The 21952-nt window shown below is 41.2% G+C and overlaps 1 protein-coding gene across 1 annotated transcript; it reads right to left on the bottom strand.

Moving 5' to 3' along the window:
• Positions 1-1793: 1793 nt before the first annotated feature.
• Positions 1794-21580, bottom strand: ngfa (nerve growth factor a (beta polypeptide)). Its single transcript, XM_041050311.1, has 3 exons — positions 21459-21580; positions 4410-4517; positions 1794-3052 (listed from the first exon to the last, which is right to left on the bottom strand). The coding sequence occupies exon 3, from the start codon at positions 3039-3041 to the stop codon at positions 2151-2153; it is 891 nt and encodes a 296-aa protein (XP_040906245.1). The 5' UTR covers positions 3042-3052; positions 4410-4517; positions 21459-21580; the 3' UTR covers positions 1794-2150.
• Between the last annotated feature and the right edge of the window lie 372 nt (positions 21581-21952).

Below are 21952 nucleotides of genomic sequence, written 5' to 3'. Positions count from 1 at the left end.
ACAGCTCTTGCCAAAGCGAGAGGTTATCTGAGGTCATGTCTGGAAAAACCTTTGATCAGGCAGACTTGCTGTGATGAGGTTCCCTGGCAACACATCCAGAGCTGCCAAGCGTCGGGGATGATCTGAGAAGCAGCAGCATTAGAGAGGGTGAGAGCACAGCCAGAAACCTGGAGAGGGCGAGGAGGTGAGGAGAGGTGCAGAAAGAGAAAGAAAGAGAGAGAGAGAGAGAGAGAGAGAGAGAGAGAGAGAGAGAGAGAGAGAGGACTCTTTGACAGTCTTCTCCTATTAATTTTGGACTGATATCTATTAGCTATAGTTTTCTACTTGACCACAAGAGGGAAGCATATGCTTGCAAAAAGAGATGCTTCATGCGAACCCAGAAAATTGGTGTGCTGTCAAAGATGAAAGAGGAAAAATTGTCTTTATCAACTCAAATGATAAGAGCCTTATGGCAGATCATGAATTATTAGTTGTCTTGTGTACATGTCTTATAGGCCTTTGTCAAAATATGTTGTATACTCCAGAATACTGTTGTGTTCAACCAAATTATCACAACAATGGGGTCAAGGGAGAGCCACAGTTTATTTTATGCGTCCTCTCCATGGTGTTATTGTTACCAAATGCTTTCTCATGTTTCTTTCTCATGTTACTGTCAACCTGTGTACAAGTTTTTGGATGGTGTTGAATACTTTTCTCTTGGTTGCCCTGTGCTGCCCTTATTTTGACCCTTCAGCTTGAGGTGACAGATTGCAGCAATAACCGGCATAACCGAGAGGAGAAACATGACATATGAAGCCGCGTCCAACTGAGGTCGCTGAATGGTTTGATGAGCATGACGATGATGTGGATCATTTCACTGTCACCAGGTCTCAGCCCAACTGAAAGCATATGGGAGATTTTGGAGTGACGTCTTAAACAGGATCTTCCACCACCATCATCAAAGCACCAAATGAGGAAATAATATAATTAAGAAATATAGCATTCACCATTTTTTGTGACCTATCTGTATGTACACTCTCCGTCCTGCTCCTCCTCTTCACACAAGCCTGCAGGCCTGTCCCATAGCTCTGTTTAAAACACTTTTCTAAGGTGACAGGAATTCTGCTGCACTGCTTGGAACACCACAGTCAATCCATCTTCTTCTGTGTGTATAAAATGCAGAGCTGGACTCTCAGGCTTGCAGGGTGTGAACGACATTTCTTCACCCCGGGAAGAACCTGGACCGGCTATGGATGTACAAATATGAGAAGGATGTTCAGACTGTCTGCGGTCCTCTGAAGTCAACCCTGCTCTGCTTTTGGCTATTGTCCCATCCTGGAATAATACTACAGCACTGACTGGGACATGAGTTGTCTGAAATTTAGAATAGTAAGTGGTAGTAATGATTTGAGGAAGTAATGAGGTGGAAACAGTGTCTGGCCTTGTCATTTTTAAGCTGTCTCAAAATTCTTTGAGCTTAGGTAGTCTTAGATTTTGGAGTGTTATAATTTTCCCCCAGGCTATTTCATTTGAATATTTTTAGGAGCATGCAGAAGTAAAACTTTTTTTTTTTTTTTCAAAAGAAAAAAAGCAAAGATTACATAAGAGTTAAAAAATGGATCCATACTGTGATCCTGTCCTTTGCACAGGATAAACAACAAACAAAGTTGCAGGTGATAAAGCCAAAGCAATGAACTGAAAGATGCTAAAAAGCGGACTAAAATTGGTCGAAGCAGCTTTAAAGCCAAAATGGGAACTTCAGCACTATCTCACACTGACACAACAAACCAGGCAAGTACTGAGGTGTTTAATAAATAACAGCATGAACAACACAACAATAACAACAACATTAAAAGCTTGAATTCATTTTGTATATATACACATACCGTATATATTTTCATATTTGACTGTATAAACCATAAATATGACATGCAGTCCTTATAACTTAAAACAACCAGGACTTTTTGGACTGAGGTAGGGTCAGGGGCCAAGAGGTTGGATAGATGAAGCTGTTTGTGTGTGTGTGTGTGTATTAGTGTGTGTATTGGTGTGTGTATGTTTGGAGGTGGGGAAGAGGATTACAGTATTGGCAATAAAGCTGCAGTGGCTGTTTAGGAGAAATGTGTGTGTGCTTGGTTCATAGTTCAGTGGTCAGGAGTCGTCCTCCCCAGTCAGTGTCCCAGTCGTCCCCCCCAAGACTTCCGACTGAGAACACACACACATGCGGCGTTGATGCGGATGAAACGCCAAGCTGTCCGTTCCTTGAAGATGGTCAGGGCGCTTACGAAAATGTGTGTGTTGGTGCAGTAGGAGTTCCAGTGGCGACTATCGATGCCGAGGCAGCCCGAGTTGCCTGATTTGTTGCCCTGTTTGCCACCCCTTCCTGCCGGCCTTCCCCCGTTTGCATTCCCAGAACCTCTGTGTGTGGGGTATCGGCAGGTGGTCTCATAGAAGAACTGTTTCTTCACCACATTGTTGATTGTGACGTTGGGCAGCACTGTCACCTCATTCCCAGCTATGTCTGTGGCTCGTGTGAGGTTGCCCACCCAGGTATTTATGCTGTCACATACCGAGTACTCTCCTCGGTGCATGGTGTGCGATCCTGCTCTACGCCTTACCCTCACCCCCTTAGCCCCTTCAATGTCATAGCCCTCACCTTCCAGGGCATCATGTGATGGGGGCACCTCACTGAAGACAACACGGGGTGAGGAGCGGTAACGTCTCTTGGAGAAGAGCTTGGGGTCCACCACTGGGATGGAGGGGTCTGGAGGGGAGTCCGACGAAGAGCGCATGACGACTGTGCTCCTATCTTGGGTGTGTGAAGCTGCCCGATGGTGCTTCTTGGTCCTGTGGTGGCTGGTCCTATGATGCTCCTGTGAAGAATGGTGTTCAGAAAGGTGGTCCCCTGCTGTGGTCTGCTGGTGTCCTGCTCTGTGATTGGCTGCCGTCTGCTGTCCTGCTTTGTGGTTGGCTGCCCCGGCACTCCGGGCCAATCCACCTCCCATGTTCAGTACAGCCTGGACGCCGATCAGGAGGAGCAGGACCAGTGGTGACGACCTCATGGGCACACGTCCTGGGGTGAACACAGGAAAAAAAAAGTTAATACTTCTTCTATTATGTTGAAACTGTTGACAACCTGAAAAAAAACACTTATCAAGTAAAATTACCAATCATTTTCTAGATGATCCAGATACTCAAGTGTAAGAATTTTCAGCTTAATTGAGGTTTTCTGACTCCTGGTCAGACAAAATGAGCAAATTGACAGCTCTGAAAACCTGAGAAAGGTATTTATGATTACTAAATGAAGCACAGCCTTGGTTCAGGCAGAGCACTGAAGTGCCGCTCATATTGGCTGATTGGCATCAGCTGTTTGCTATATGCTTTACAATGACTGGCTCATTCACTGCTGTGTGGCAGGTAATATCCATGCAGGTGCACAGTGAATGAACTGAATCCTTTGGTCTGTTTTTCAAACTCTTTATGGACATTTGCAGCTTCTAGATCTTGTTTAGTTTTTTTAGTTCTGTTAGTGGTTCCAGTTGTTTCCTTTAATCAAGTCCTCTCTTGTTTTGGTTGTGTATTTCCTGTTTTATTTTGAAGTGGTAGCCCTTGTTTATCTTGTCTTAGTCTACTTCCTGTCTTTGTCTGGTTTCCCTCCTTTTGTGATTGTCTGCCCCGCCCTTATTGGTTTCACCTGTTACCTATTGCCTTGTGTATATAGGTCTCGTTGTTTCCCTCTGTTCTTGTCAGTTTGTCTGTACCTGTGTCTGTTCCTAAGTCTGAATCTGTATTGCCTTTGTTCATTCCTGTTTCCCTGCCCATGTTCTCTCCCTGGTTTTGTCCCCTTAGTGTATCCCAGTGTTTCCCTATGATTTTCCTCTGCACCCAGCTTGCTTCAGTAAGGACATTTGTGTTTTCATTTAGTTTTGTGAGCCTTTTCCTCCGCGTGTGGATGATTTTTAGTTGTTTCTGTTTTGTTCTCTGGTCCTGGACTCTTCCAGTGATTTTGAGTTTAGTTAAAAGACTTTTAGTTACTCATCCATTTGTCCTGGGGTTTTTGCATTTGGGTCCTCCCTCACGTTCCTGGCTGCCCAACCCTGACACTGATTGCGTTTATCCCATGCCTTTCTGCAGCTCTCTCCCCCATTCCAACTTGCTCCAGTGTGGGAGGGGGCTTTTATACCAAATCTAACTGGAAAACCATTTTCTACATATGGTCTGTTCCTTACTGAAAGTGTCCCTGGTTGAAATGACTTAAAAGCTAAATGACTGATTAATCTTCTTTCGCAGTAGTAGCCCTAGCATAAATACATTATAAAACTGTAACTCCAGCAGAATCAGTGTTGTCCATTTTTAGTTATGTAGTGTTTTCTGTCCGTTGATTTCTCCTAGAACGGAAATGTGTGTTTTGTGTTGCTATTCATGCGTACCGGTGGAATGTGTCCAGTTGAAGTGGGAGCCCTTGTGGACTCTAGAGCCAGACTCCAGTGCAGGCCGGGCCCCTCATGCCTGCCATCTGGACCCCCTGAACCACAGCTCTGCAACACATACATACAGAACAAATACAGAACTTAAACATAAGATTTCACAATTCAGCTTTTGATATAAATATACTGTCAATACTTTGTCAAACATCAAAAATACTACACAATGTCTTTTGGGAAAAAAATGTATGGACAACAAGGAAAACAATCAACAATAGCGTCATATAAATCTACAACATTTCAGGTATTTTTGAAATTCAGATAAAGAGCCTTTATCTCCAAGACTTTCCAATTAACTGGCTTTCTTAAATTTGCAGTTTACAGTGAAAAGGACAGCAGAAAACAAAACTGAAACTCATTTTCTGTATGATTTTGATGGTATGCTAGACATCCATTTTTCATCTTGCAGACTGACACAGTTGCAACATTTCTGGTAAGGTAAATGTGTTTCACGGTGTAGATGAGATTATTTTCAGTGCACTGCAAAACTCGGTGACCTCCATCTCTCTTCTCCTGACCGCCACTGCTCTCACAGACATACATGATTTACCATTATTTGACCTTCTCTCATGCAAAGTCCACACACACACTCAGCATGTTTAACTCTCAGAGCTCAGTCTCGCCGTACATTGGAATGTGGGGCATTTCGCACCTCATTAGGTGTAACATACATACTGAACATAAAGCAATTAATTAGGGATGTGAACACATACATGCACACACAATATCTGTCACACATGCAGACGTATGTTTTTCTAGACAAACATGCCATACATACGCATGACGGAATGCATCTAAGGTTGTTTTTATGAATAGTTTGCATGCTTAGATAAGGTGATGTGTATGAATACACACACCCCCTCCCACACAAACACTCAGAAGGTGACTGAGGTCAGTTGAAACTGGCGTGTTAGTATTTTTGACTTATCTGCAGTGTTCTGTAAAATCCGTCTCGCTGCTATGGCTTTGGAATACCACAAAGTTATGTTGTAAATGTTTGCCTCAACTTGTTTAATTTTACTACCTTGCTGTGAGAGGTGTAGCCTTCTGCCTAGCAATTAGTGATTCATGGTAATCTTGCCAAAAATGAAACATTATTTGCTTTTTATTTTATCTTTTGTGGCACCCAAGTTGCTCAGATGAAATTGTCTGCTTTGAAATCCTCACATGTAGCACATGATAACCAGAAGAGGCCAGTATTGCCTGCTCAGACCAGAATACAAGGACAGTAACAAGCAGCTGAGACATATCACCCCCCCCCCCCCCCCCCCCTCCCCCCGACCTTTTCTATTAGAATTAGTAACTCAGCAGAGAAATTTAGAATCTTAAATCACTTTTCAGGTATTTTCCCACAGGCTAAGAATGTTCATGTCCTTGGGTTTTTTATTTCTTGAACCATGTTTTCTATACTTGGTTTTCTACAAGACAGTAGTGGACAGTAAGTGTGCATGTACTGTATTTACTCTCCCACATTTGTATGTATTACAAATGTTTACCAATGTTTTCAGAATTGTTCAAATCATGTGACAAGCTTTTAAATAAGATGCGCATTAAAGTACACCACAGTACCACATGCTGCGGACATGTCAATATATCAGTAACAAAAAAATCCAATAATATAATGGTCTGGGACTGTACATAACGAGTACAAGCTTAGGAACTTTTACTTAAAATGTAGAATTTTAACATGTAATGAAATACTTATAATACTTATTATATTGTGGTATTGTAATGTTTTCTTGAAAGTACTTCTGGAAACTTCTTTAACCACTGCCACAGGATCAGTATGCATCACATCTGCAAAACAATCAAGTAATCTTGGGCAATGGAGAGAGCTATCGTTTGAGACTTTTCGAGAAACTGACCAGTGATATCTTTTGGCCTCAATAAACACAATCCCACACACACACCAACACACTCACACGCATATGGAACTGGTCCAAACAGGCAGTGAGCTGATTGATCCAGGCTGACGGGCAGCTCACTATTTACATGGCCCAGGGTGAGCCGGGAGGATCCTAATGTTAAAAATATGTGGCTTGTGTTTAATGCCAGTGGAGCCAGCGTAAACACTGCAGCGCAGGAGCACAGGGGTCAGAGCGGTTTAGAGAACACCTCTGACTTATAGGATTACTTCAGCACTGGATCAGAATCTGTCTGGCTGTCCCTATGCCCCTCTCACACGAATACTGTATGCAGAATACCAAACACAAATACCACCATACAGACACGGGCTCGTAAGATGGTCCTGCGGTTGAACACGGTTTGGATGTGCTCCCGACACTGTTTGTTTGGTTTATGGTTTTGAAACAAAACCGCACTCTGCTCCAGAAATTGTTTACTAGTTGCACTGGGACATTAGATACTTCAGCCACATTTGCAGGGTGTTGACTGGGCCTGGAATAAAATGCTCGCTGAAATGGTCCAATGGATTTTACATGCATCCTGTATCAGACTGGGGGGGGGGGGGGGGGGGGGGGGGCACTTCGACATGCACATGACAGTGAGCTGCTTTCCTCTTTAGTATCCAGACACATAAAAATCTGTGTACACAAACACACATGGGAGATGCCATGAAGAATAAGAGAGCCAGTAGGACACAGTCCTGCTCACATGTGCCTGCCAAATAATGACGAAGGTATTCCAAATCCATTTAAGCAAATACAACAGAAATGACAGAAACTGTATGGTTTATATTTCCACACACTCAACATACTGTATTAATACAAACTGCTTTAAACAACAAAGTTATTATTATTCAGTATCTGTTTATGATTCATGCCTTGTATAGTTTGCACCAAGGAGGATGTTTATGAGAACAGACTTTGTAAACAGCCTCATGTGGCATACTGTAACATTGCCTGCTTTAAGGAGGTTCCCTTCCTCACAATGGACTGACTCCCCAGTTTTGCCAAACTTTATATCAAGAACATTTCTGTGGAGTCATGCATCACTTTCAAATGCTACAATTGCATGAGCGTTCAAGGCACCGCATAGCACTACCTGGTTAAACAAGATTGCCAGAGTTGATGAAAGTGTGTGAGAGAAGACATACTTCATGCAGCTGCAAGGCTGTGACCTGGAAAACCAATCATAAAGCAGAATGAGAGGAAAACACTTTAGACAGAGAGTAATTGCTTAGCCCAAGGCAGTGGAGGACAGCCACACAGTTACTGGTACTGACTACGTAGTGTTAGCCAGTAACACATTTTCATTTAGTCTGCCAGCGCACAAGATGTGCCATAGATCACACTCTGGTACCTACAAGCTGCCAAATTGCAGCATGTGGTTACAGTACAGTACCGTGTGTTGACTGTGATACAATGACAATGAGGCAGGTGTGCCAAATCATGAGCCGTTTAGGAGAGTATTGCCTGCCATCAGTCCAAGGTTAGTTTACAGTTAGCAAGGGGTTCTTCCTATCTGTGTGATGCATTAGTCATAAGTTACAAGTCCTTGTTAAAAGCTGTCCAGGAGGGGCATGTCAGCAGTTCTCTCAAACAAACACACACCTCTCTCTCAGAGCGATGACAACCGCATCAGATTATGAGGGGGTGAGAAAGAGAGACTGACAGCTGAAGAGATAGAGAGAGGGAGGGAGAAAAGAGAATGACAGAGGGGGATGCAGAGAAAAACAGAGAAAAGTAAACAGTTTTTCTGTGTCTCTCATCAACTTGGTGTAGTGCAGTTCCTCCTGCTGTCATCCACTGGAAATAATTATCAAGAGGGATGACCGCCAGGTCAACTTGCTCTCTTTCACTTTTACACACATCCAAATGTTTGAAGACATTTATTTCCTCTAAAGAAATAGTATCTAATTCTCATTAATCAGTGTTTGAAAAATGCAAGAATGTAAAAGGATTGGACTTTGTGGACCTAATAAATTTTGCTTTTAAGGAACATTTCATTTGAAATGAAACTCAGTTAAAATAGAGGGTTGTCTTTTCTTATGATGCCTTTTTTTTTTTTACTTTACAGAGCCATACTCATAATTGTCATGCCTCCATTTCTCATCTAGTCACTGTTTCATTGACAGTTGTAATCAAAGCTTGTCATCCATGGAAAGACAATCTGCTTGTCACAGTTTAGACAAGCTGCCATGTGAAACTGATGCAACATCCAAAGCACTGCCATGAGTTTTTGTCACGCAAAATGATGTCATGCGCTGTCTGTTAAAAGCGCAATTAAATTACACTCTCCAAACATTCTTGAGAGGCTGTCGGTGAGCCGGCTATTCTTGGAAATGCTTTAAAAATCTTGTGTGTGGGATTCACAGCACAGTTCAGACAGTCAGAAAAAATCAACATTGTAAATATGCTTGGAAAATGTATATTTTCCATAAGTCAGAAAATGAGTACAAACTTTTAAATACTGCAATGTTTTTAATTCTGGTTAATTTGATGTTACACAGAGCCCTGGTCCATTTAGAGAAACATCTTTTATGTATCAGTTAAGTTTATTAATTGTATGTTTATAGCTATTATACTGTATATAACAGTTAATTAACTGTTGATGATTGCACAGAAACTCGTAGTTTTATCAAATTGTTGTGGCTTCTCATTGTAGACGAATTGTTCTATATTACGTTAAAACATGACAGGCAATACAGTCTTTAGACAATGAGGAGCCTATTTGTGGTATTGCTCTGTACCTTTGTTTCTCCATCTGCCATAGTTTTAATTCCAGAATGGCTGCAATAAATAAATAAATAAAAAAGTGAATGCAATTGGTTTGTGCACATCTGACGGTTGTAATGTGAGTAGCAGAGATGAAAGAGCTTCAGCTTCAGTCCTGTCCTTTCCCCCCTCGTCTTCATATTTTAAAGACATTTGCTGTGAGAACCAAGGCACCTTTTGTACATCAGGGATACTTCAAACAGTAAACTCTGCTGCTCCGGCCTCAGGACACAGGAAGAGAGAGACAGGCAGCGTCAAACTGACAGGCACACACAACCTGTTAAAGCACTTGGCTCCTCTGTGCGACGACAAATGATGCAAGACATGCAGAACAAAAGAACATTTACTGTACAACGTGTCACCGTATGGACTGATGAACTGCTGCAACATGGAGAAAATAACATATGCGCCGTTCTTTACATCAGCTTGTATTAGCATGAAGGGTTTACTGGGTGCAGCAATAAAATATGCTTGGCGTGCACAACACACAAATAAATGTATGTCCAACTTTCAGATGCGTTTCTCTAAAAACAAGTAGCTTTCAAAAGACTGACCGTTTATTCAACTTAGCCTTCTGGTATTGGCAGCCAACACAGAGGGAGGTACTTCACACAACCTCTGAATCTCTCCCAGCTCAGTAACATGCTGCCAACAAGATCTCTGAAATATCTTAGAGTCTCAGGTTTTATGAGCAACCATTTTAAACAAATTTACCTCTAATAGGTCTATAAATGGTCATGGTGCCATGCAGTGAAAGGGGAGATATCATTTTTACCATTTTTTGTTTTGATTAGCAAGTGTACATTATATGCATGGTTGGCGCCTGTAGGATTTTATATATATATATATATATATATATATATATATCACAGGTGTTTCTCTTCATCAGCTGTGGTGAAATAAAAGCTTTTGTATCTGCCCAGGGTATCTTGAGAATATCAGGGAAACAGGGAGGCAAGGTGTGGAAACTAAAAGGAAGGGACTTTGGCAATGAGCCCGTGTCTTTATCCAGCTGTTTCGTGCCTTTCTCTGTCTCTGTTTCTGTCTCTCTGTCAATCTGTCTTTCATTTATCCAGGTTCTCCCTCTCTGCTGCTGGAGTCTGATTTAATGTTCTTCTTTTCTCTCACGGTTAAAAGCCAGAGGTAACTTCCTGGATACATGACTGTTCCTGTGTCTAACATCGATAACAGATTCCAACACTGTGCGAGCACATGTGTGCAGGTGCAGAGAGCCGCTTTTTCATTTCCTTGTTTTTGGGAAAAATTTCGCAACCCTTTATTGATCAAATCCATATACCCTCTCACTGGGCATTTGATCACTCCCATCTCTTATTCAGCTTGGCTGCCTCAAGCCAAAACTGTGCATGTGTGTTTGTCTTTGGTGTTGTGGCCTACAAATAATTGGCTACTGCTTCAGAAGCTGTAAAGGGATCTCTCTAAAGATATGCCAAACACACGGGCAATAGGATTTCAATTAGCATCCTCAGTGGAAGGAATTTGTCTTGGAACTGGGATAATTAAAGCAGTTGGTCTTGTGTCTGCATATGGCTCCACTTTCTAACCAATACAAAGTTTCCAAGAAAAGTAGAAATCAAAGTATTGAGTCAAGAGGGCGAAGCACCTACATGTCAGACAGTATGTATCTGTGAATTTTAAGTCGCCCTGCAGTTTTAATGTCTTCCTTTCTCTTTGATGTAGCAAGTCTCAAAAGCACATCAACACTGACAAGGCTCCTATTCCGATCCAAGATACTGAAACCCAGTTCCATGAACCACAGGCCTTGAGTTTGGCATACACTGTATCTCTCTGGCCTGAAGATGATCTTTTTTATCTGCGCTTCAGCTGACATCTCACACATCTTCGGCGACGCATACTGCTACATGTGGTTAAACTTTAAACTTGTGGTTAAAGTCAGTTCTTGGCCCAATATTTGTTCCAGGGCTGTCTCTTATTTGCAAGAGGAACCATGAGACAAAGCAGAGGCATGACTACAATGTAACCTCAGCCTTGTCTCTACTGTCACACAGTGTCCTACAGTAAGTCTAACAATGATTCATAATAACAGAAAGATTGAATCCTTGCGGTGCTTGTGAAGGGAATCCAAAATAAACAACATTTTAGCTGACATTCAGTTCAGCAGTAATTGCATTTGGAAGAAAGGGATGAGTAGCAAATAGAAACTATAAACTGAAACAATGCAGCTCTTTGTACACCAGTGTCTTTTTTCTTTTTTTAACGTGGTTTCCAGCACTTTCCCAGAAAAGAAAACTGCCTACTTTGTTGAATTATGTTATGTAACACAGTGTTTCTGTTTGTGAACAGGTGGACTATAAGTTATAGTTGCATTTAGAAAAGCATTGTTATTTTTTATTATTAAAAAGGCACTGTGACAACCTCACAAACAAGTGAGCCCATTCCTTTGGCATTACAAACGTAATTGGACTGAAGTAATTTGGATTTATATCACAAACTGAGAATTATCTTGCATAATGAAACTAAAGGCATATTCACGTTGCAGGGTAAAAACAAGGGTTTCTGTGTTGCAAGCAGTAGATTGCTACATTTCAGAGTTTCAAACTGTGCTCTTACAAACCCGGAGGCTGCATCTGCATGCTGATATCACGCCAAGCAAATATCTTTTTTTGTGTTGTCTTGATATGAGGCCAAGTTCTTATTGAACAGACCTGGAAAAACACGAGTAATTAGTCTGTTGTCTTTCTTTCAGTTTGAACTGTGGTTGACATTTCTGACACAATTAACTTCACACTTTAATTCTACTTCCATTGCATTAAAAGGTTCTCACATGAATTTCAGTGGTGCGGTGTTGTTTGTCCTAACCTTGAACTCTCGGCTGCTGTCTTGGACCCCAGCAAAACTCCAGGCATGAGGTTTCTTTGGCAGTGAGGCAAAACCGCAGCCAGAGCATCATAGCTGTGTCAGTGAAAGGCTTTCTCCCCTTCTGTCTCTCTCTCTCCCCAACCAGGCCCATCCCCAGTAGTCAACCCACCCTCTCCCTGCACTGGACCAGCAGATGTGGGAGGCCAGTCCTCCAGGCCTTGAAGGCAGGATGGACACAATGATTAACATGTTTTCCAGACCCCTAGTTTTTATGACCTTGACATTCAACAATCTTCTCATGACAAGTGGTTAATCTTTTGGCATGGCTGTGGTAATAACTCCCCCTTCCTGGTGAGAATCTAAGATCCCACAGTGGAGCAGTGAGAGGAGGAGGGCCAAAGTCCAGAATGCCTGTCTGGCCACAGAGTGAGATGAAGACAGAGGGATGGAGAGGAAGGAATCAGGGATATCAAGGGACAGGGAGAGGCAACAAGCAATGGAGGGTGGGGCACAGATGGGCAATGAGATTTCTTGGGAGTTTGACAAATAAAGGAAGGAAGAAGCAAAGCAAGGAAGGGCAAAGTTGTAGGGGGTCAGAAATGGAGACAAAGAAGAGTTCAAGGACAGGGGAGGAATAAAGGGAGTTGCAAAGAGTTGACGACTGTGGGACCAAAGGAGTCTTCCCTCCCAGTGGCTTTAACAGAAAAAAACATCTTACTGATGGTTGCTCCAGCAGACAGAAAATAAATTGTTTCAGAGCTGTTGCAGCTCATATAGCTTATTTACTCTCAGGGCATCCACTGGAGCAGCGCTTGAAAATCATCTATATTGTCCAAGCAGAGGCTCATTCATGTTGACACTAATCCTCCCAGCGAGAACAACTATATCGCCGTGTAATAGTACGCCTCATACCGCTCACACACTGATTTGGTGAAATAAATTTCAGTTGCGTTTCTGATAAAGATCACTGACTAATGTGAGCGTGAGTCACCCAGCTCATTAGCCTGAGTTTGATTTGACTCATCTTTTGTCAATCTGTTATCTGTGCTTTGAATGTGTCTTTCACAGCTTGTACCCTCTACGAAATCGAGCATATAGATTTGCATGTGACAAAACAGCGTGCCGTCGTAAGCAAAACAGCGGAGGAGTCATCGTGAATGAATCACCCAGGTGAATTTGCATTCAGAGGCGTAAACAGACATTTATGCTTACTCAGTCACCCAAGTTTTCCATGACACCTTTCTTGTTCTGCGCTCTTCTCTGATGTCTTGAGTGTGGATGTGTACCCATAGATGTAAACCGGGTGAACAGCCATTAGGATATACATATATGGTATTCTTTCAATGCTCCTGCTTGGATTCTGTAATTAAATGCATCACACAATAAGCATAATGTGCCTTCTTGAGACTGAGACTTAATTCAATTAAACCAAATACCAGCAAAAATAATGACATTCCCATCAGCCTCAGCTGTACTACTTTTTTTTTGTGCTAATTGGCTCTAAAATGCCATGATGATGAACATTGCAGGTGCATGAATATTATACACGGTTAACATAAACAGGTTTGTCATGCTATAATGAGCATGTTAGCATGCTTGTTAGCATGCATTACCACTTTCCAAGCATGCAGGAGAACCCACAGAGGCCTTCAGGTAACGCAAAAACATGGAAGGCCCTCACTGGAGCCGGTGTTCGGTTTGTTCGTTCTGGGTTACTGTAGAAACATGGTGGTGCAACATGGCAGGTCCTGTGGAAGAGGACCTCATATGTAGATACGATGGTCTCCTTCTGAGCTAACAAAAACACAACAATTCTTAGTTTCAGGTGATGAAACACCAATGAAAACATTATGTTATATATTCCATTTCTTCTTTTAGATCCCCCTAAATCCTACACACTGGTCCTTCAAGTATTCAGCTTTGTTATCGATTTAATCATACAAATAAAACTTGTACAGTCCACTTTGTTGGATGATTGCAGATGGCCTTGTCAGGACTGTACTGAGACCTTTGAGAGTGAAAAAATTTTTATGTTGTCGTCACTCCCAGTGCTTGTTTGATTACAGTCCCACTCCTCTCACCAAAGACTTGACCCGGCCATTTTCTGTTCTGTGTGGTCTCCACATCATTCTGTCATCTCTTTCACTCTCTGCTTCTGTGTCTCTCTGCCTCCCTATCTCCCTCCGCTCCCTCCCTCTCTCCCTCTAGCTGATGTCAACCACCTGTCTGCGTGGGACCTCCCAGGCCCATCCTCTGTCTGTTAGCAGCATGCCATGTTCAGTGTGTGAGTAGAGCTATGGTGAAAGAGATAAAGTGGCTACTTTCCAGACGGTCTGCATGTGTGTTCATGTGTGTATGTGACCTGCAGCGGGGGTTTAGATAAATTAATATTTACTGTGGAGCTTGATACTTAGGCTTAACAGAAGATCCAGCTGAGAGAAATGGCTTCCTACAGCGTCATCCTCCCCAAAACTCCTCATGACACACTATTAATCCTCCACACCTCCTTTTAACTAAGAAAAAACCTGACGACAGAATAAAAAAAAAGACACTTTGAAGGCAGAGGTGGAGAAAACTGCTTGTAAAGTCTTTCACACCTCAATAGTTTCTGGGATCCTGTCAGGCTAAACCAACTATAAGAAGAATAACGCCTTAATAATGTCTGCTCATTGTGTAGGAGACCAATCTGTTAAGATTAGCCAGTCGCTCATCCTTATACTGCATACAGTGTATTTCCAAATTAAATACTCCAAATAAGTGCATAATAAGCTTCTCTTGTATCCTTGGGGCTAAGGCGTGTGTGTGTGTGTGTGTATGTTTGATCCGTATCCAACACAAACACACATATACAGTATGTCCACATGTACACACATGCGCATTGCTCATACACATGTACAGACCACATTCCTCCAGTGTTGGTGTGGTTTATGTATCTATTTCTTCTGTGTAGCCTACTTTATTTGTTTGAGTAAACTTGATCTCTCTAAATACATTAGAATTTGTAAGAGCAGATTATTGTTGGACTAAAAAACATATTTATAACAAAATGTGACAAAGCAAATGCTAATTTTGAATTTCAATATTTGAATAGATCGACTATTCTTGTTCTGCTGATGGGAACAAGGGAGGGTTTCGTGTCCAGGCAAGCTATAGGCAATGTACCAGTCAGGATAAAGGGGAAGAAAAGTGAGAGTGAGACAGTGTCATCACGTCAGTCAAAATATACACACACAGACACACACAAAAAGAGGCTGCGGTGAAACAATTCAAAATACCAGACGTGCACTAAGTCAACAGATTAAGACCACAACACTGTTATTCTAGCAATAAGAAGAGCCCCGGTAATTTGGTGATTTATCTGCTACTGTGTGTTTGGGCTGAGTGCACATCCATGAAAAGAGAGCAAGCCATAGCTGAAAGTCATAGATGCATTTAATGAGGAATGAGCGGGCATGTCTGCACATTTAGTTGTCATTTTCTGAAGCATATACACTGCACACACGCACATGTGCGCAGACACAGAAACACGCAGACACAGGCAAACATAACCCTTTGATGGAGCACCTGTCGAAATCAGATCTTCAACTGCCAAACACAAAGACTGACTTAACAGCCCTGGATTCAGTTTTCAATGTATAGAAAAGTCCAAACACAGGACTGTTTTATTCTTGATTTTATACAGTGTAAAGGAGCTGAAAAGCAGGTCCATATGGGAAGAATGTGCTAGGACAAAAGGATCCTGTTCATGTCTGACAGCTATTCTGTCCAAATCCAGCAAGTTCCAAATGTCAAACAATGTTAGCCATGATTTCTGCTGAATAAATTTTCTCCTAAACATTGTGAGAAGTTGTTTGTAAAGGAAACGTCAACAAGAACGACCTCCAGATACCCATTTTCCTCCACAAACACAGACGTAACCCCAGGCCCGAACTTTGACCTTTTACCTCTCCCACTGAGTCCAGGCAGAACATTTAAGCTGGTTCACTTTACACCAGATGTTCTCACCCCATTCTGTGCAATGACCTGTGCCAGACTGCAGCCCTAGTGACCCAAAATATAACCAAAGCGGGGCCTTGGTTTATGTTTTGACCCTTGAATTATTATCTCCTTGTTTTTCCCTGAAGCCCTGAAACACTGAAGCTTTGCTCTAGATGTTCAAACTTCATCTAGAGCATATTGAGAGAACAATGTGTCTCTGGGAGACACATTGTTCTCTCACGGTAACTTTTATGTAATCTAGGGTTAGTCTGAAACTGTTTTAGAGACACATGCACTGCCAACTTTCTTCTGAAGTGCATACATTTAAAGTGTACAATTACAGAAGATAACACAATAACAATTAGCCTTCAAATTTGAGAAGATGCTCTATGTTAAGCAGGCTCACTTACACACGGCTTTTCACATAGTGTTATATTTTGACAAAGATGTGACTAAAAATTCTTTATTGACATGTCACTCTGTTGTAGCATGCAGCAGGATCAAAAGACACAGTTACTCTACAATATCCAAAAGATAATCATTGTTCAAGAAGTCAGCTTTCCTGGGGCCTGGGGTCAAAAATAAATGAGATACTGTTTTGGTAGCTGCTGTCTACATTGCAGTTAGTGTAGCTAAAATTGCTGGTGTCAACAAGGCAAGAAGAGACAGGGCAAAGAGGACGCTGTTTAACTCATTATTTCTTAAAAAAAAAATTCCAGATAAGCAGATGAGAGGATAATCAGGTCTGCGTGGTCATCAGTTAAGAACAGTTAAATGTTGGTATAAACAGTATCTTTCACTAGTGAACCACTGTGTCTAAGTGGAAGATCTTGCCAGTTCATTAGTCTGCCTCAAGCATCTGTGGTCTTATAGGAAACTTGTATTGTGGGGAAATCAGATACTATCATTCTGTGTGAACAAACCCTTTAAGTTTTTTTTTTTTTTCTAGCTGGCACTATCCCAGATTTTCTAATACTGTTAGTAGTACACGTGTCAGACTGCATGTGGTGGTTTAGTATCTTTATCAAAGTAGCAAAGATTGTTCTTTGTTTGGCCTGGAACAAACATGTGGATCACTGTAGTATTTTCTGACACTTTCTCCCCCAGACAACATTAGCAACGAGTATTGACTCACGTCACATAGTTCCAGTTATTACTTATCTAACTCACTGTTCTAAATTAATGCTCAGCCTATATTAGGTTGCAAATGACCAGTGCTTTACACTATGGTTGACTGATGGTCAAACCATAGGTTTCAGGACTAACTGGACAACCTTAAACACAGTAGTGTAGAACCATTAAAATAATTTTTCTAGAACCTTTTTTATTTTATGATTCAATTTTTGTATGACTTTAAGCAACCCTGAGTCTTAGAACTTACATTTGTATACAACTAATTTTCCAATGGCAAATACGTTTTGAAGGTAATGTATTTATATATTTATTACCTTTTTAATGGTTATGTTTAGGCACTCTCAGCACTTGGTTAAGGTTAGGGAAAGATCATGGTCTGGTTTAATACAGAAAAAGTTCACAGTGAAGTCAGACAAACCTTGTTTATTTGCTTATGACTAAAACCACAATCTTTTCCAAACCTCATCCAAAGTGCTTTTATTGCCTAAACCACAGACGAAACTCTGGATGTGAACTCCACTCTCTGGTGTGACAGTGACTTTGTGCACCCGCCATCCACCCCGGCTTCCTCCTGGCAACTCAGCTGTTAATAACTGTTGCAATTGATTCATACATTCCAAGAAGAAAAAAAATTGCCTCTTAACATAATCCAGCCAGTGGTTACGTTGCCGCAGCAACATAACCGGGAAAGCTATTTAGTAGTATAGGAGCATAATTTCTAGGAGACAGGATTGCTTTCTTCTTTAAGGGTTAGTGCGGTTAGGCCCTCAGGTTAAAGAGTCACAGTTAAATTGACAGTCCAGGTGTGCTGTCACTGCCTGTCCCTGCCCAGGTGTCCTATACAGCTTTCTACAGTCTAGACAGCTCATATCATTCCATCCTTTATGTGTTTAAAGGGTGGAACTTCTTCCTGTCATAATCTGAGTACAATTTCACAGACATGCGTGAGATGGTGGCCTTATGTCACATCGCCACACAGCAGAGCAGCAAACAAAACAGCAGTTCCAAATAAATCATGAAATTTGAGAGTAATGTGTTGACTGATTAGCTGTTTTTGGACAAGCACAACTTCTGTTTATCACCTATTTTCAACGGTATGGCAAAGACAATTTATCAGATACAGGTAGGATTATAGTCACCAATGCATTAATGCACCGGTGAAAATGCATATGCCATGTCATTAACTCACACTCAAACAAAACTTTATAATGAAGTACACAGAATCCTGAGATACCAAGGAATGAGTAGAGAACAAATATATCAACCCCTGTTTTGTTTAACTAACAAGCATCTAACGAATATCTAACCATATCTAAAAACATCACTGTAAATGTGTTCTAAATACAATAAGTGTATGCTATCTGGCTTCATGAATGAATGGAGCATTTCAGTGTTGTAATAGTTGTTGTTTTTTTTTTTTTTTTTTTTAGTTATCATTGGGTTATTTACCCAAATTAAAATCAGATTATTTTGTCCCAGTCTTACACACACACAAAAAAACCCAATTTTATCTTAATACTGTCACAAATTTACTGTGCACATGATGTTCAAAATTGCAAAGGATGAGTGTAACGTCAGATTAAAAAGAGCTACAGTATATTCTAATAATCTAATAATAATTATTCTATATTTTTGTTTGGGTAAATATCCTGGAAAACATGAAAAAAAAAAACCCAACCTGTTTTCTTTGGTGGCTTTCAACCCAAGGATACTGAGATAAGTTGACCCAGTATTGTGTTGTTGCTTTAAACTTATGCATTCTTAGTAAACATTCTTTTATTGCAATATTTGTTTCATGGTAGCTACTCAAGATATGTCTACCTTATTGTAAAGTATTACCCTTTATCTCTCGCCATTCTCTCTCTCTCTCTCTCTCTCTCTCTCTCTCTCTCTCTCTCTCTCTCTTCTCCTCCTTCTCTCTCTCTCTCACACACACAAGCACACACAAACACACTGGTGCTAACATAGGGAAAGCTGTAATTCAGCTTCAAAGGGAAACCTGAGAGGGTCATGAATAATCACAGACATCTTTGTCTGCAGGGGAAAACAGCACTGTCCATCTGCCCTCTATACACACACACATAGTAGTTTATATGGCTTAAGCTGTTTTTAGCAATGCCACGGCACTTCTAGGTCTTAAGAATACAAGTATGGCCACTGCAAATTTAAACTCAAACCAAAGTTACACATAACATATGTTGAAAAAAATCAGCTGAAAAAATCTTGTAAAAATGTGTAAAAAAATGAATTGTTGATATTAAAATTGAAAAAAAAAATGCAACATTAGTTGGCAAACTTCAGGATCATTCTGTATGGTGACAGACAGGTGAGCCAGGAAGGGAGTCATGATGCGTTGCAAACAGACAGATTCAAATGTAGATTGTAAGGCAAGGGGTAGCAGTTCAGCGTTAATAGTGGCAGTAGCTCAGAAAAGGATCTTGCTGCTCCATATCCATATCGAAAATAATCACATTTGACTTGTGAAAATGTTTAAACTGTTAAAAAACTGACAAGCTGGCTACTCCTGTTGCCCACAACTGTTGTTAATAAGTGCAGTTGTTAAAAAGCTTCTTGAAAAAGTCAAATTGTGAGACAATATATGTGGTAGATCTACTATATCTTCTGGCCAAGACAGAATATTTTGTGTGGTTTACTATTCATGGATCTTGTGTTGTTTTGGTGTTGTAGGCTGCTGTCTGGTTGCCAGTCAGTGTCATCATCACAACAATTCGATGACAATGAAATATTTTGATTGGCTACATGCTAGAATGTTCTCCAACTTCTTAGTTGGCTTTGTTGTATCTGCAAAACCAGTGGGTCATTTCATGAGACAAACTAATAGAAAATGTGATTTTCTCTCTCTTTGGGTGATGATTTCCCCATAAACAAAACCTAAAGCTGATAAACACGTAGCAACAAAACTATGTGCATTTTAATTTCAGTTGACCTTTAAGAGAATGTGCTTTGCGTTATCCTGTGTTAACCACTTGGAGAAAGTACTGTATCTTTTGAGATGCCATATAAGATATATAGCCAGACTGCTGCAGCTTTCTCTGTCCACTTCCTCTGTGGACCAACGGAGAGGTGATGAAAACACAGTCAGCTCCCCCTCCGGCACACACTGGCAGCAAAACTGAAGCTCGTAAAAACTTAAAAAAAAAAAAAAACTTTTTTTTTTTTTTTACAGACTGGAGCACCTTTCTCTTGAGAGGGCTTTACTTGCTGGTCTATGCTCAGTTTTGGTATGTTTTTTATCCAGATGTGCACACATATAGCACAATGCTGTAGAAACAGATGATGTAAAGATATGCTTATGTGAAAAAAATATCAGCAGACTTGCCTTTACAATTTGGGAATTTTATAAAACGTAACCCAACAACACCTACTTACTTCTTTTTTTTCTCCATCCTCTACAGATTCAAATTTGATCAAAATAACGCAACAGGTCTAACAAAATAACTGCACCCATGGGACACTGTTGAAACCTTCGGTGTGTAACGTTTGTTTGTGTGCGTAAATGTTGGTCCATGGTGACATTCCTCCCCTGTCAAAGCCCGAAAGGAATTCCCTGGTAGGAGTGGCAGGCATGAGGTCTGTGTTTTGCACACACGCTTGCATACACACGCACAATTACACACAAATTTAAATATAGGAATATTAAAAGTGATCAGCTGCACACCCACACAAGCACCGGGCCCCACCCAGACATGAGGATAACCTCAGCAACATACTTCATGTTGGACATTGGAGATCATCTGAATCTACAAGTCCTTTGAGGGTTGTGTAACATGATCGGAGAGAAAGACAGATAGAAAAAGAGGAAGAGAGAGAGAGAGACTGATAGAAACAAGGGAGAGAGGGAGAGAGAGAAAGAAGGTAACCTGATGTCCCAGGAGCTCTCTGAACAGTGAACTGAACTGGTTCCTATTGAAGTTTGGAGAACCCCCCTTTTTTTTTTCTAATCCTCACCTCGATTCTCTCTTTCTCTCTACACCCTCTCCTCTTCCATTCCTTCTCTCCATCCACATATACCTGGAAAACCGCTGTATCTGACTGGAAATGTTGACTGAACAGAGCAACACAAACTTGACATTCATCACTCAGCTAAACTTTTCTTAGAACCTGCTGTGCGTTGTAGTCAGCTGGAATTTTCTACCCCCCCAGCAGAGGACTAACAGGCTGCTGCTGAGCTCAATCTCAATTCAGAGGCTCCACTTTCACTTAATGACAGGTATGAAAACAAACTTTCGAGTAAAATTTCTGAGAGACACTCTTCTGTTTCTCTGTTTATCTGTCCTACATGCACACGCACTTCACACATCCACTCCATGTTTAATTAAGAATTTTAAATGAACAAGGTAAGACTCACCACCCTGTTAATGCTCCTTCTCTTCCCTCCCCAGTGAGTGAAAACTTCCAGATAAACTCTGCTATAGTCCACCTCACTCTCTCCAGGCCAGAGGCAGGCTTATCCCAAACTCCAAATCCCGCTGCTGCTTTTAAAGCTGTGAATCCAGGTCTCGGGCCATCCACTTCTGTCTCCCTCCCACACTCTTTGGGAAATGGATTGTTCTAAAAAGTTTAGTAAGAAGAGTCCCAAAGCTGCTCCCTCCCTCCCGTGTGGCTCACAACAGGTCCTAGTGCCTACCCTTTCCACGTGCTTCTGTGGAAAAAAAAAAAAAAAAGCACAGCTGCTCATAATTTACACCTAGTTGCTGTTATTCATTCTGTCCTTCCATTCACCATGTCATTCATGTTTGTCTATTTTTTTTTTGTGCAAACCAGTGGAAATAAACTTTCATTCACAGATGATTCAACTTCTTTTCATGTGAGTCTTGACGTCATGTAATACCGAGGTCACGC

Source organism: Toxotes jaculatrix, chromosome 2, assembly GCF_017976425.1.
Source record: "Toxotes jaculatrix isolate fToxJac2 chromosome 2, fToxJac2.pri, whole genome shotgun sequence".
Taxonomy (NCBI): Eukaryota; Metazoa; Chordata; class Actinopteri; family Toxotidae; genus Toxotes; species Toxotes jaculatrix.
Note: the sequence above shows the minus strand (reverse complement) of the source record. Positions and strands in the feature narration are given on the sequence as shown.

What these genes read in the sequence shown, in the direction of transcription:
- ngfa (XM_041050311.1), bottom strand. Translation starts at nt 3,041, where the DNA reads ATGAGGTCGTCACCACTGGTCCTGCTCCTCCTGATCGGCGTCCAGGCT.